Source organism: Thamnophis elegans, chromosome 8, assembly GCF_009769535.1.
Source record: "Thamnophis elegans isolate rThaEle1 chromosome 8, rThaEle1.pri, whole genome shotgun sequence".
NCBI classification, from domain to species: domain Eukaryota; kingdom Metazoa; phylum Chordata; class Lepidosauria; order Squamata; family Colubridae; genus Thamnophis; species Thamnophis elegans.
Window position 1 is genome coordinate 58,777,322 of NC_045548.1, and position 16,270 is coordinate 58,793,591.

The 16,270-nt window shown below is 39.8% G+C and overlaps 1 protein-coding gene across 1 annotated transcript in view; it reads right to left on the reverse strand.

Moving 5' to 3' along the window:
- The window catches only part of ANGPT1 (angiopoietin 1), a 146,103-nt gene that overhangs the window by 30,681 nt on the left and 99,152 nt on the right, over positions 1–16,270 (reverse strand). Inside the window, exon 6 of the mRNA XM_032222839.1 lies at positions 8,845–8,946. Coding sequence (XP_032078730.1) covers positions 8,845–8,946 — 102 coding nt within the window. The remainder of the gene's footprint in view (positions 1–8,844; positions 8,947–16,270) is intronic.

Below are 16,270 nucleotides of genomic sequence, written 5' to 3' on the forward strand. Positions count from 1 at the left end.
CAGGACTAACATTTTGCAGAGTTGATGTTAACAATGGAAGGAAACTGCTATGAAGGGTATAAATGTGTTTTATTAAATCTGGCAAAATATATAAGGGTTTCCCATTTGAAGCACGTTCCTCCAGTATCATTAAACAGTTTTCTCTCTTACTTCATTTTCCTCATCTGATAATGTTCATAGGAAGCTCTGAGGTTTTTAATGGAAAAGAAAATGAAATTGAAACCAGATATAGCATATCTTATGGACATGTTTCAAAACCATTGAATGAAACCACTAATAAGTCAGTCCTGATCTCTCACTCCTACCACAGGCAAGTCTACCTTCTGAGAATAAGTAAGAGGACCCTCAAGCTTTAGATGGAAACGATAGAAATGCTTTTCAACAGAACTGCTTTTTAGAGTGGGAAAATCAATTGATATATTATGGAGCATTAATTCCTTAATTTGCCCTTAATATCCCACTTTTAAAAAGTTATTTCAAGCAAGTCCAGCTGTAACTAATTTTTTATAAAGAAATTATAGAAGAGGAGGAGGAGAATATCCACCCAATCAAATAGCCCAAAATAAAAATATGGAGACACACACAGGTATTAATCATAAAAAGTCTTGTAGAATAAAAATGACACAGACGTAAAGCCTTAGCTTACTTTTTCAGACACGTTGTTTCATGAAGAAATAGAAGAAGAGATAGAGGAGATAATTTGGCTAATAGTTTCATATTCCTTGCATCAGAAGAAAAGCTTGCTAGAAAACCCTACATTGCAACACTGCACTGACTGATTGGATTATTTTGGCCAGTTATGTGACTGTCAGTTTTCCAAGAACTTACAGCCAATTGCTAGGCCAAAACTCTTGCCACCTCTATACAGTCAATCCTACAAAGAAGGAAGCCACAAGTGAAATCTACTTTGACTCGACACTCACTGGCAAAGAAGAGCAACAAAGATGATTATGAGACTGGAGGCCAAGGCAGGTGCAGGAATTGGGTGACTCAGTGGCTAAGACACTGAGCTTGTCAATAGGAAGGGTTCGCAGTTCGGTGGTTTGAACCCTAGCGCCATGTAACGGAGTGAGCTCCTATTACTTGTCCCAGCTTCTGCCAACCTAGTAGTTTGAAAGCACGTAAGAAAAATAGGAGCCACCTTTGGTGGGAAGTGTTCCGTGTGTCTTCAGCATTTAGTCATGCAGGCCACATGACCACGGAGATGTCTTTGGACAACACTGGCTCTTCAGTTTTGAAATGGAGATGAGGACCACCCCCTAGAGTTGGGAACAACTAGCACTTATGTGCGAGGGGAACCTTTACCTTTTAGTCTAGTGAAAAGAAGGATTAGGGGTGACATGATAGCAGTGCTTCAATATTTGAGAGGCTGCCACAAAGAAATGGGAGTCAACCTATTTTTCAAAGCACTAGAATGCAAGAGGAGAAGCAATGGGTGGAAACTAATCAAGGAGATAAACAACCCAGAACTAAGGAGAAATTGCCTGACTGTGAAAACAACCAGAACATCTTGCCTTCAGAAGTGGTAGGTGCTCCATCACTGGAGACTTTTAAGAAGAGACTGGACAGCCATTTGTCTGAAATGGTTCTTCTGCTTGAGCATAGGGTTGGCCTAGAATACCTCCAAGGTGCCTTCCAATTCTGTTATTCTGTTCTGTTCTTTTTCAGCAGTCAAAAGCAGAAGGATTCATATAACGCAGAAGTTTGGCAATATTTATCATTTTGAAAGCAACACTCCCCAAAGGAAGCAGGTCCAAGATAAACAAGTAGATAAGACACAGACAAAACAAACAAGCCAAAAGCCCAAACTCAATTTGAACTCATGCGTATCTAATTAATATTATATTCTGTTATTTGACATTAACATAACTTCCTATGTATTGAGTAACTTCTTTTTCTTTTGTTATATATTACATAGAAGATATAATTTTCAGGGTGCTGGATGAGGAGTTTGGGAGCCTAAGTTCTCACTTGACCTGGAGCTCACTTTGGGGATATCATTCTGTCTCAATCCAATCTACCTTGTGGGAAGTAAGAATAAAAATGTCAAAATGGCAGCTGTGACCACATGATTTTCCACAAAGGCCACACCTCTTTTGTGCCATGTAAGAAAGGGGAGGAGCTTCACTTACATTTATAGATGAGAGAAAGCCTCTTATGGACTTTTTGTATAAACATAAAAAAGGGAACGTGATAATTAGACAGAATAGACTACAGAAATAAGAGTAATATGATGCAACTTTAGAGAGAGAGGTAACATATATTTGTGGGTAACAACTGCTGTGAACAACATATAATTTTTCTTTCTTTTCTATTTTTATTCAATTTTTCCTTATACTTTTTTGCTTTTAACTATTTTTTTTCTTCCTTACTTCATATGAGTTTGCAGTCATTTTTATCTTCCTCTTTAAAAGTTATAACAAAAAAGTTGTAATTATATAAAGAAAAGGGGGCAGGGCTTTGATCACAGTGTTAAACCTACCATTTTGATTCTTTTGACACCACTACAGTGGTGAGATATGACGTACCGGTGCCTGCCCACCCACCCGCTGTCCTTACCGCTATTTGAGCCGATCAGGGATTTCGTGCACGAAGCGTACGGCGCCTGCACAACACTCCACCGAGCAGCTGGAGCATGGTGGGCGGTAAGTATGCATGCACATGCTGCATGCGTGCTGTGCATGTTTACGTGGTGGACGCTGGGCTCCATCGCAGCATACCAGTTGCAATGGGATCCAGGACCCACCACTGCACCACTACTTCACCCTTCTTGCAGATATCCTTGGAAACAGGATTCTTGTCCAATGAGAATTTAAACAGAGTGATAAATGTCTCATAAACCATCAAATTCTTAGAGGTCCCAGCTTTTCTGGCAATATAATAGCTGCATCAGTAATAAAGAATGATACACACCTACAAATTTATTCTTGTTCTGTACACAAATATAAAGTTTTGAGGCAGATTTGGGGTGCCTTGTGACCTGGATCTAGTTAAATGTAGTAAGCTGATCCTTGTATTTCATCAGTAATCTAACAAAGTTTATATCAAATGTAATGGCAAAGGGATAGCTATATTAATCAGCTAACTTTTTTTTTTGCAGAGTACAACTCTTTTCTCCTTTCTGATTAAGGGAGGCCATCATGTGGGGCAATTTAAAACACATTTCTGTGGTCCAGTTAAAATGCCGAAGGGCAGGCAATCAAAAGATATATAACCACATGTCAACACAATTCCCAAAACAGATGTTATCAAGCAACATTTAAAGAGGGAGAATAGGATTCTAGATAGGACTAGGTGCTCTAAGCAGAACAAGCTCAGGCTAAGGAAGGATATTTAACTTTAAATGCAGTAGCAGACAGCAAACTATAAAGTAATTAAACACAAATGTACATGGTGACTTTAGGTTCCCTGCAAGAGATAGGTAGAAAGGAACTAGAGTGCTTACATTTCTGATAAATGTAAACTTATCAGAAATGTAAGCACTCTGATAAATTTATGATAAATCCTTTCTGAAAAGGATTTGTTCCGTGTGCATTTTAATGCAGCTTTGCATTAAACTTAAAGTTGTATAAACTTACACAAAAACGAATGAATGAATGAATGAATGAATGAATGAATGAATGAATGAATGAATGAATGAATGAATGAATGCCATTTATTTGTAGCTTTTAAGTTGCAATTTGTTCCTGGAAAACATATGTGGTACAGTAGAGCACGCAAACTAACAAAAGAGAAAAGCACATTTTATAAGGAGAAAATAATTGAATGTGTGTATGACTGTCCCAGGGCTCACTGGCTAAGATGCTGAGTTTGTCGATCAGAAGGTCAGCAGTTCAACAGTTTGAATCCCTAGAACCATGTAATAGAATGAACTCCTGTTATTTGTCCCAGCTTCTGCCAACCTAGCAGGTTGAAAGCACGTAAAAATGCAAGTAGAAAAATAGGGATCACATTGGTGGGAAGGTAACAGTGCTCCGTGCTCTTTCAGCATTTAGTCATGCCAGCCACATGAGCATGGAGATGTCTTTGGACAGTGGCTCTTTGGCTTAGAAATGGAGATGAGCCCCTTGAGCCAGAAATGGCTAGCACGCATGTGCAGGGGAAACTTTACCTATGGTTGTCCAAAATATTAAGGTAATGGTCACAATATCCAATCAAAGTTCTGCTTGCTTCTTTTTAAATTTCATTGTGAATGTCTAAAAACCATGAGAGCTTCAAATGTAACACTGAGGCCTCCATCTTGACTTTTTTTATTATAGCCTATGAATATCTTTTTATTAGGGAATAGCAGCCAGAAAAGCCACATGCTGGTGGAAATGACACCAAACTGCAATATAGTACAGACAACCCTTTGCTGGGACTATGCATGCTGGGCAAATTGCATGGAGAATTACAATTATTGAGAAGATTCCAGTGCAAATTATGGAACCTGAGACCTACCTAGTGTCAGGCCTGCAATTATATTCCTTTTAGCATTTTGGCCTGCCACACTTTCTCTTTTTTCATTATGCTGTTTCATTAGTATAGTTGATGGGAGGGGGAAATAGAAAGGAGTAGGATTGTGGAATGTGTTATTGTCATTCTTTTCTAGAAGACCAAGGTCATCTTTTGTCTCCGCACTTTTACACCTGACCAGAAGCAGCTGGGTGGAGATGCCAGCGTGGAAGAAGAAGATTGGACCATGTGATGGATTGTTGGTGTGGGGACAAGATCATGAACTTTTAACTGGGTGGAATTCTGAAGTAATTTCCAGAATTGGAATTAACACAGATGTGCTAATATGTCTGCTTTATTAAATTGGAACTTTAAGGATCATTTTGCCTTGTACTCTGATTTAATTCTACATGATATTTGGAACGCTGACACTTAGATACCTCCATTGTTGAGGGGGATATTTCTATTTCCTTCAATTATTTGATTTCCATTTTTTTGGATATAATTATGGTCTTTTTTATTTGCATTTGCTATTTTTATATCCTCACATTTTATCTATAATTGTGCACCTCCCAGAATTGCCTTGGGTGAGATGGACAGCTATATAAATTGGATTAATAAATAAATAAATAAACAGTAAGATTTTCTCTTGGGTGTCCGATACTATTTGTGATTGGATTCCTGCTTAAATTCTGAGTGTGATATAGATGCACAGGTGCTGCCAGCTACTATATAATGAGACCAGTTACTTTGTTCATATTAGAGATAAGAGTCCCAGGTTAGCAGCTGCTCTCAACTGTTGTTGATTCTGATGCAGTTATGGAAGTACTACAATCGGGATACTTCAATCAAATGTTCATATGGGAAGGATTTCAGAAGACATCTCAGCTTACATGATGATGTTAAACACAGAGACTGACTTGCTTTGAGCTCAGCTACAGGCAATTACAGAGACATATCCATATCATTGTCTTGGCAGCAATATGAAAGCAGTTTGCCATTGATTTGTGGGGATTTTGGTTTTTTATGCTTTAATCTAGCCAGCTGAGACCATTTTCCTGGTTGTCTCATGTCCAAGTACTGATCACTCCAATCTGCTGAGACTTTCTGGGATGAAGCAAGATTGGCTTCCACCTGCTGTGATATGCACACAGGTAGTTCTTGACTTACAAGATCATCCAAAGTTACAACAGACCTCCCACAAAAGGTACATATGATCCAGATTCCAAGGTATGATGGTTTCCTACCCCCATGTTAACACAATAATGTTTTGTGTACTAGGCAATTGGCTTGCATTTACCAGTTCCCAGCAAAAAAACAAAAACAAAAAACCCTTCCATTGTAGATAGTGTCAGGCCAGGAAACCATCTTTTGCATTGGGCCTTCAGATCTGCCACATTTAATGCTGTGGGAAATTGGGAGGGGGATTATATAGAGTGGAATAGATATAGTCAAAATAACACTCCTTTCTCAGAGAGTCAAGGACATCTTGCCCTGCACCTGGAGTGGCATAACTGGGAGGCATCTCCAGTTGGGACAGTGCCTGATTGGGCCATGGGATGGACATGTGGGTGCTGGGCAGGGATTTGAACTTTTGTTTGGGTGGGGAAAACCTGGAAACATTCAGATATGGGTTTTCCCAGATGTGCCAATATGGCATTTGTAATAAATTGGAACTTTGAGGAACCTCAAGCCTAGGAGTCTTCTTTTGCTAGGGGTGTTACTTGGAACCTTGATAGATAGTTTGCTTAATGATCATGGCATTCAGTTACCAACAACCACAAAAATTATTATGAAGTCAGGTTGGTTACATGAACACATGCTTAATGGCCAGAATGATTTACAACCATAATTCTGGTCTCAATTATGGTCCTAAATTGACCACTGCCTGCATATTTATTTCTTGGATTGGATGTTCAATATCTGTGCCTCAGGACCAGACCTGACAAAATTTGTCAGAGAGATTTTATATATGTCTAGAGGACTAAATATCATAGTGATTAGAATGCTAATGAGAGATTATGTATGAAGACCTGCATCCACACTAATTGGGATATAGCTAGTTACCCCTTACTTCAACATAGTAAAAAGGAAGACAATCCAACATATACTGGCAGGATATAAGATACAGAACAGAATATACTAAAACCATAAAACCAAGTAGTTGGCATTGTGTTCCGGAACATATGCATAGTTTATGGGGGAGGGTCTTCTCTGTGGCTGCTCCGGCCCTTTGGAACGATCTCCCCGTGGAGATTCGGACCCTCACCACCCTTCAGGCTTTCCGCAAAGATCTGGCTGTTCCAGCAGGCCTGGGGCTGATGAGTTCCCAACCCCACTCGAATTGTTGCGGTTGTTGATGAATTTTTAATCTGTTTTTTGTATTTTGTTTTGTCTTGTTTGTATTGGTTTGTTAGCCGCCCTGAGTCCCTCCGGGAATAGGGAGGCATACAAGTTTAATAAACTAAACTAAACTAAACTAAACTAAACTAAACCATACACTCCCAAGTCCAGATAGAAGAGTAAATCATGGATAATAACAGGGTTAAGATCCTATGCAACTCCAGATTCAGATGGACAGGCAAGTACTGGTCTATCAACTAATATTGTCATAGTAGACAAAGATTAGAAGACAGTGGTGGTGGTAGATGTAGCAGAGACAGGAACTTCAGGAACAAGCAGTATGAGAACCTGGAGAAGTGCTGTGGTCTGATACTGTTAAGGAACAACTCAAGATGATGTAGAAAGTAAAGACCAAAGTAGTTCCAGCAGTGGTAGTAGCACTCAGAAGTGGGGCTCCTAAACTGGGAGAGTGGCTCCAATGATCCCAAGAGCAGCAATATAGCTCTATCTCCTCATAGCTCTTCTCAGCTTGAAGATTATGATGAGATATGGTGAACTTTCATGGTTTATCCTCGTCACTTGTCAGAAGAGTATCTCTGGGAAATTGAGTGTCACTATTTTTGCATTACATTGATGAGGACCCAAGAGCAGAGGAGATGAAATATTGTCCCATGTTACACAAAGAAATAATATTATTCATTACATCTATAGTTCAAACCATAGATTCAGAACAATAAAACATGATAAGGAATTACCCAAACACCAACCCAAGTTTACTTATTTCGCCATAAAACTGCCATATTACAAGTCTATTGGGTCACCATCACCTGGATCTGAGGCCTTTCAGCTGCCACCTTCAGAATACAACTTTTTGTAAGGCTAAGAGCTACAAATTGCTTTTTCATGTTATGCTGGGATTCAGATTTCAAATAGCAACTGGAGCTCTGATAAAACAATAAATAAAGCAGAAACAAGACTATTTTTTATTACATCTACTTAATAATTTCCCTCTTATATTGCTGGAGAGGTTTTCTAGAAATACCATGAGAGATCCACGAGATTATATAAAACAATTGGTGCTACAGAGTGTCACAGAATTTCAGTGTAGAATTGACGGCCGGAACAATGTTGTTGGAGATATTGATTGCTAAAACAGAAGTGATACCTTCAACTTCTAGCTAAAATGGAATAGTAGCCATGGTTAAACATTAACTCTGATAAACTTACATCTGAAGTTAAGCCAGCTATGATCTAGTCTCCACCTTGAGTTCCATTTGGAACTGTCCAGGGTGCTAGTTTGAATCTCAACTCTTCTTTTTTTGAACCTAAACCTTGCCCTGAACCTAAATAATTTCAGAACTCCACTTGGGCCATGACCCTCATATATCATCTCCAGAAGACACATATCAGTTCTGCCCGACTACTGTTAGTAGGATAAATATATATACCCCAGAGGATTCCAATTTCCCTTTATCTTACATACATTAATTTAATTTGCTTTTATTCCTAACCCTATTCAATCAAATGATGGTGCAAAGTACAGCCATCATTTCTCAATTCACCAGGATTCAAAATGGCATGGAAGTTTATTTCAGTTATTAATAAGAAATTTTAAGGAAATGATTGCCTTTCCCCATATCCTCACAGAGACAAAGAGATCTATAGATGGCTTCCTGTGAAGCATAAAGGCCTGCAATTCCTGGGTGGAAGGATTTTCTATTTTCTCATAGGGGAATTTGGACCTCAACCAATGTTAACATTTTTGTTATTACTCAGTGTGACACATTCTCTGGAAAAGAAGAATGGAAACGATGGACAAAGGCAATAGATACATCTCTAAACCCACAGGGGAAGAATGGAAGAAAGTTTCTAAATGAAGCAACTTTCTGAAGTATGATTCATATTAAAACAAATCAAGAAAGGAGTCTTGGTGGCTATAATAAGCTTGAACCGCATGGTTACTTCTGGTTTATTGTTTAATGGCCATGTTCCCAGCACAAGCTATTGACACAGTGTTCAGCTTTGCTTCAAATTAAGAATAATGATAAAACAATGTCTCCATCTTACCATTTTGTATTCTTTCCAACTTTTTTGGAAATCTAGGCTCCCATCTTCTCGGTGTTGTATTACTGTCCAACCTCCTCCTGCAGTCTCCATGTTGCAAAAAACCTAGACATAAGAACATAAATGTATAAACATCTCTACACTAACTTGTCTTGAGCCAGCCTGCTCACTTTCCTACTGTCAGTAAGAGTTATTCCTCAGAGAGAGAGTTACTATTAAGGTAAATAAGATGGTAATATATACGTAACTCCTGTCCCTCACTTCTCAACTCTAAAAAAAAAAAAGAAGTTGGACTTTAAGCTTGTATCTTTCAACAAAACAGAATAATTCACTTAGTTTTTGTAATTATTATAGTCCATCAAATTTTATGCAGTAATGAAATTCATAGGTTAATTCTGTGAACTATTTAAATATTTGAAAATCTATTGCATCTAAGTTCAATGAATACCAAAGTTGCTTTATGTTCAGATTGCCACTAGCACTTATAAAATTAACAAGTCACTGTTTTGTTTTGTTCCCACAGAAGGGAACTCCTGTGTCACTGCATTCTGAATTATTTTCAGTCCCTTTTATAGGAGATTAAAGGAGAAACTATCTGAAGGGTTCACTGGTTCAAGTAAGGCTAAGAATATCTTTATGCAAGATCTTTTATTGCAATGCCTTCTTAGCCATAGCTGTAGCTTGCTGATGGTCCAGGAAGACTCCCAAATTGTGTGGCACCTCCAAAACAACAACAGCAACCCAGGGGTGAAATTCAGCCAGTTCTGACAGGTTCAGGAGAACTGGTAGTGCAAATTTTGAGTAGTTTAGAAAACTGGCAAATGCCACCTCTGGCTGGCCCCAGAGTGGTGTTGGAATGAAGATTTTGCAATATCCTTCCCCTGCCATGCCCACAGAACTGGTAGTAAATAAAAATTGAATTTCACCACTGCTGCAACATCATTCATAACCAAAAATAAGAAACCCTGATCCTGGAAAAGTTCTGGTCAAGGCTGAGCTTGAAATTCTTCCTCCCAATTCACGGCCCCACAGTCTTCAGATACTTGCACAAAACCTCAGTACCTTGAACCCTGATTGGTTTGGGGTTATGATATACTATTGGGTATTATTTGCATATGGATGATACCTGAAGGATAATGGATCGTCTGCTAATGGATGATACACTATATTGCCAAAAGTATTCACTCACCCATCCAAGTAATCAGAATCAGGTGTTCCAATCACTTCCATGGCCACAGGTGTATAAAATCAAGTACCTAGGCATGCAGACTGTTTTTACAAACATTTGTGAAAGAATGGGTCACTTTCAGGAGCTCAGTGAATTCCAGCGTGGAACTGAGATAGGATGCCACCTGTGCAACTAATCTAATCGTGAAATTTCCTTGCTCCTAATCATTCCACAGTCAACTGTCAGCTGTATTATAAGAACGTGGAAGTGTTTGGGAATAACAGCAACTCAGCCACAAAGTAGTAGGCCACATAAACTTGTCCAACATCAGTGTATGACCTCACAAATGCGCTTCTGGAAGAATGGTCAAAAATTCCCATAAACACACTCCTGAGCTTTGTGGACAGCCTTCCCAGAAGAGTTGAAGCTGTTATAGCTGCAAAGGGTGGACTGATGTCATATTGAACCTTATGGATTAGGAATGGGATGTCACTTACAGTAACTTCATATGCAAGTAAAGGCAGGTAAGCGAATACTTTTGGCAATATAGTGTACCCAATCCCAAACCTCACCCAGTTGGCTCATGTACTTGTTAAATAGAAGGGCAAAACAGTGGGTCCTGAAATTACTTCCTCAAAACTAGGGATCACAGGAAACATCGGCCAGCTGTGACTGAAGTACAATACTAGGTAGATGCTCTAGTTATACTCTCTCAATGCCTTTGTTGTGTTCTGTCAGCTGCTGGCTCCTCCAGCAGCTGAATCAGAGGAGGAGAAGGAGCATGGGAGTCAGGGTCAGCATCAAGACAACTTGAGAGCTCCGAGGGAGAAGAGAGAGTGGAGCTGGGGAAGAAAGAGAGGGGGGAGCCTGGGCCATCCATCAGCCTTCAGATGGAGAGTCAGCAGCCCTCAGGTCTGGAGGAAGCTGATGAGGAAGAAGAGGAACATCTGCGTCCAATGCCTGACATGTAGATGCGCAGAAGTTAGAGTAGAGGAGAGCAGTGGAAATCTGTGGGCCAATCCTTGGGAAGGAAGAGCCACTGCTGCTAGTGAAGCCCCACCCTAACTCCGAGGATAAAAGGCAGGGGGCGGAGATGAATAGATGTGGCAGACAACTATTCATCTTCTGGATGGATAGACTTGATAGCCTGCAATGAGAGCAAGACTTTTTTCCGGGGCTGCCGGCACTCCTAATTAAAGGAATCTTTGAGTTAACTTCAGAGGGTTTGCATTGTTTTGGGAGCTGGGCCAGAACAGCCTTGCCATTTCATGGTGGATATCTGAAGATGCTCTACCTGGGCTGCCTTTGAATATTCAGAACTTCATTTAATGAAGAATACTATGGCCTATCTGCTGACAAGTTAGTCAATTCAGCAGTCACATTACTTCTTGTAATTCTGCAGTCATTATCCATATATTTTGAATATATTTCCAAAGTATGTTTATTAATTGTACAGTCCTTCATGGCTTGAATCCTAGTTATCTTTGAGACCTCCTGTTCTAGGTAGACTCTACCCATCCTATACATTCCAGTGTGAAGCCACATTGTGTATCCTTGTTCCTCATGAAGCTAAGGCAGGGGAAGAACCCAAAAATCCACCTTCTTTGCCTCCATTTGTCCCACTGATCTAAATATGTTCATTTCAGTGTTAGCATTCAGGAAACAATCCTTTTGAATAGTTTTGGGATTATAATTCATGGGGAAGTTGCTGTTGCCATGTATTACTACCAATTATTTATTACTATTTATTTACTTTATCTTTTTATTTTAATGATAGTTTGTGATTTCATATTTTTAGAAGCCATATAAAGTCTTATCACTGTGGTGTCACAAAAATCTTGCCGATAACTAAAAATACTTAACTGCTTTACATGTACAGGGAAAAAATGATTCATGTAGTGTGTTTTGTACAGTAACCTAATTTGATTGTCTCTAAATCCCATGGATTTGATATGTCCCTTCTATGTTTTATTTGTGGTATATACTTTTTTCCATTTTAATTGGTGCTCTGTGATCCTTCCTTAATTACAAGGCTCTAGCTAGGTTATGCATGTTTTGTTTCCTTCACAATTGTTTTATTATAAGCACATTCTACAGTGTCATTGCCTCAGAACCATGATGGGAAACCTATGGCATGCATGCCACAGGTCACAGGTGGTTCATATCTGTCAGCATGCAAGCCATCAGCTCCAGCACATATGTGTGTGCCGGCCAGCTGATTTTCGGCCTTCCAGAGGGTCAGGGGAGGTGTTTTTGCCCTCCCTAGGCTTCAAGAAGTCCTCTGGAGCCTGGGGTGGGAAAAAATACCCACCAGAAGTTCATTTCTGGAGGCTTTCGTGGAGCCTGGGGAGGGTGAAAATGGCCTCCCCCAGCCCCCTGGAGTAAATGCCAAGCTCAGCTTGGAGGTGAGCAGCGTGGGGTGCATGTGGGGAGCATGGGGGAGGTTCTGCATGCATGCACATGTGGGGGCGTGCTTTGCATTATGGGTGTGGGCATGCGTGTGTGCTATTGTGCACACAACCTTGCATTTTTGGCACTCAACAACAAAAAGGTTCAGCATCACTGCCTTAGAAGATTATCATTAAATTATTAAATGCCGGGTTTGGCAACAGTGTTTGGTTCATGTTGATTCCTATTCAATGGCTCTTCCAAAATATAAAACTGACCAAGTTGCATTCCTTAGAGTACATTGATTAATATATAAAAATATGTATTAAGTACCATCACTACCATGGTCAACACCTCCAACCCCCTGCTGTTCTATGAAGCTTCAGTTTCTGCTGTGTATTTTCCAAATAAATGGTTCGGTTAAATTGTAAATGCTCCTTTCAAATGCATGTATTTGAATGCTTATAATCGAGCTGAAAGTGTGCCAGAGTGCTCTCATTGTGATCATGTAAGAAAAGATTATACTCTGTTGTTGGGCCAAACAATAGGTTTAAAAGCTCATATCAATTCATTAAAAGTCAGTATTATCTATTCTCATGCAGGATCATAAAAGGGAACCAAATTTATGCATTTGCTGGTAGTGTAAGTGTTGTCATTACCCAGTTCTTTTGAATGGGTTTCTTCAAACCAAGCTATTATATCTTTTGCTGAATCCATCTGATGCCTTTTGCCGGAAGATGAATGGTTCATACCACGGTTGCTTAGTTGTTTCCATTACATGACTTTGATTCTATTCTGTGTCCTTGATACTTGCACATACAGCCAAAGACTGCTGATTGTTTTTTCTACAGTGCTCCAAAACTGTGAACTTTATTTCGGAAAGAAAGGACAAAAATCCAAGGGGACAAACAATTTGGCTCAGGGCTTCCTTCCATTATGGCATTTGAGTTCAAACATTTATCTACTGCCTGGGGCTTCATTGGTCTTGGATTTAGAGCAGGCATTTTCAAGTAATTTTCAAACATTATCAAGCTTCAACAGAACACAAATGTCTGTTTTTTAAACATGTTTTTTTTTCAAATATCCAATCTTTATACTTTATGTAAAAAGTATATGTTTTGATGACGTAAGAAGGGAAATATGCATTGCATTTTGTGTACTTGTCTTTTGAATGACAAGCTGGGATGGGAACGTGGAATAGAAGGTGTACAGAACTAACTTTTTTTTTTAAAAAATCCTTTCCTACATAAGTTTAAAGTTTTTGAATTTTGAGTACTAAAGGTATTACAAAGAAAGAAAAAAACGCACAATGACAGTGAGATTTACACCACTAAATTATTCATTGTGTGGTCTGCTCATCCCCATAGCAATGAATTGGATAGCAACACCTGCCACAGTAACAGGAGTGGCAGGGCAATTATAAACATTAGCTTTCCATCATTCAAGCCAACAAATGTCCTTAACTGGCTCCCGTCCCAGACAAGGTCAGGGCAGTCAGCCATTAAACACCTTTTAGCATGTTTTGAGGTTGAAATCTGAACACACACATCGAGACACATAAGGAAAGAGGCAGAATTTCACATTGTTCTGCTTTTCTGTTTTTGACAACGGGTTGACTCTTTCAACTGGACATGCTTATAAATGTGGAGGCAGGACTTTGGGCACTGTGGGAGGAAGGTCACAAGACCAGGGACATATACAGGGGAGTTCAAAATTGGTAAGGGAGTGGATGGAAACTCGCTCCTTTCATTTATGCATCACAGATGTCTGCGTGTTCAAAAGAAGCAGGCTTTCATTAAAGCAGCTCCTCTTGTTTTCAAACGTCTTTGCCAACTTTTTTGGGGGGAGATTGCAGCTGCATTAAGAAGTTGATTCCTTAAAAGTGAGGTTTCAGGACAGTGGTGGGTTGCTTATCCCGTTCCAACCAGTTCGGCTGGAATGGGGCCGGCGGCATCCGCGTGCACGCGCGCAGTTCACGCATGCATCTTAGCACCTGCGTAATGCTCCAGTTGTTCGCGGAGAATCACACAGGTGCTATATTGCCATGCGCCTGCGTGGAAGCGCAGAAGCCTTTAAAGACCAGTAAGAAGTGCGGGCAGGTGGGCGGGCCCTTCGCCTTCCCGGAAGTTACTTACTTCCGGGTTCGCTGACCAACCGGTTCGCAGGGACCACCACGAACCGGTTGAAACCCAACCCTGTTTCAGGAGTTCCTTCAAAAAAAATTGTCCCAAAAGAGGGGTGTCAAACTTGCAACCCATGGGCCAGATCCATCACGCGCTGACAACCCCACCCCCAGTTTAGCAAAGCAGGAAAAAAGTTGTGATATGTCATGTGATGACATCATGACATCGTGAGTTTGACACCCCTGCCCAGAAACTGAAAAAGGAACAGTTTTATTGAATAGTAATGAGATGTGGTGTTCCTCTTCACCTAAGACTTGAAGTATTTCATTTGTGAAGAAGTGGAAGCCCTGCAGAGAACAACTTGAACCAGTACTACCCAGGGGGCTCTGATGTTGTTAGAATATTCATGAATGGGAGAGACATGGTAACAAGGTCAGCCGATGAATAGGCATAACAACTAAGTCAGCCAATGGGAGGTTAAACAGATCTGAGTCTGTGCTGAGGATCAAAACTGAAACTACTCTGTCTGCTCTGAACTGAAAACTCCTCTCTGTTGTCCTGTTGCTTGTGTCCTGCTTGTAACTTCTACCATGTTGACAGAATCTACTATTCATATTGTATATTTATTCATCTGTTATTATGTATATAAAGGAGTTAATGAATCCAGTTGAATCAGTTATCTGTGTGTGCTTTATGGATTTGATTTTTCTGCAACAAACTCTGATAGATGTGATAGATGTATTGTGGCTCCCTGAATTGATAGAGAAGTTTGCACTAGTCCTTTAAAACAGAGAACTTCTTGTGTTTATTGAAGATAAAATTATACCGAATATTTTAGTGTTTTTATATGAGTGGTTGCTCTACACGCTTCACTTAAACATCATGGTAAGACTGCAATCCAATGAATATTGGTTGGATTGCTGGAGTAGTAAAGAATAATAAGTCTGGAAGAAATCATTCTTTATCCTACTCTCCAGAGAGTTTCTTTTAGCTCACTTTATGGTTTGTTTGCTTTTTCTTACATAGAAAACTTTTCTGTATAGGAAACAAAGTACATAACTGAACTCTAATGTGCCCAGCCTTATAGCAAACATGGTTTTTTCTCTCCACTATAGCATTTGATTAATGTAAACAAGGGCTTTAAAAAGGCCTATCATAAATGTACTTGAGGATTCTTTGCCGCCAAAAGGATGAATAGGTGGAATACAAGGCCAAATTTATCCTCAAGACTTGAGACAGAGTGAAAAGCTAAATTTTCTCAACCCAGACTCTCTGTACTTCTGCAACTCATCTGACATTTTGGGAGTTTAAGGGGGGGGAAATGGGTACCTTTAGGATCTTTGGAACTTTGTAGCTTAACTCTTAAGTCTTGATTTTTAAACTCCTAAATACAAATCTTAAAAAAAAACCTGTCAGGTACTGAGGATTTAATAGCTGCCAGCTGATGTAAGGTTGTAAGCTGTCATTTGTAAGGTGATGCAATGAGGGCGATTCAGCAATACAGGCATAGCCTCTTTAAGACTCTGATCAGGTTCACACAAGTCATTTACTTCTTTAAGAGGTGTCTATATATACCGTATTTTTTGGAGTATAAGACACATCTTTTCCCCTCAAAAAAGCAGCTGAAAATCTGGGTGCATCTTATACAGCATTTTTTTGCCTCCCAAAACCCCACCCCCTTCACCAAAATGACCATGCATAGCCTTTAGGAGGCTTTCAGAGTGCTCCTGGGGGCTGGGGAGGGCAGAAA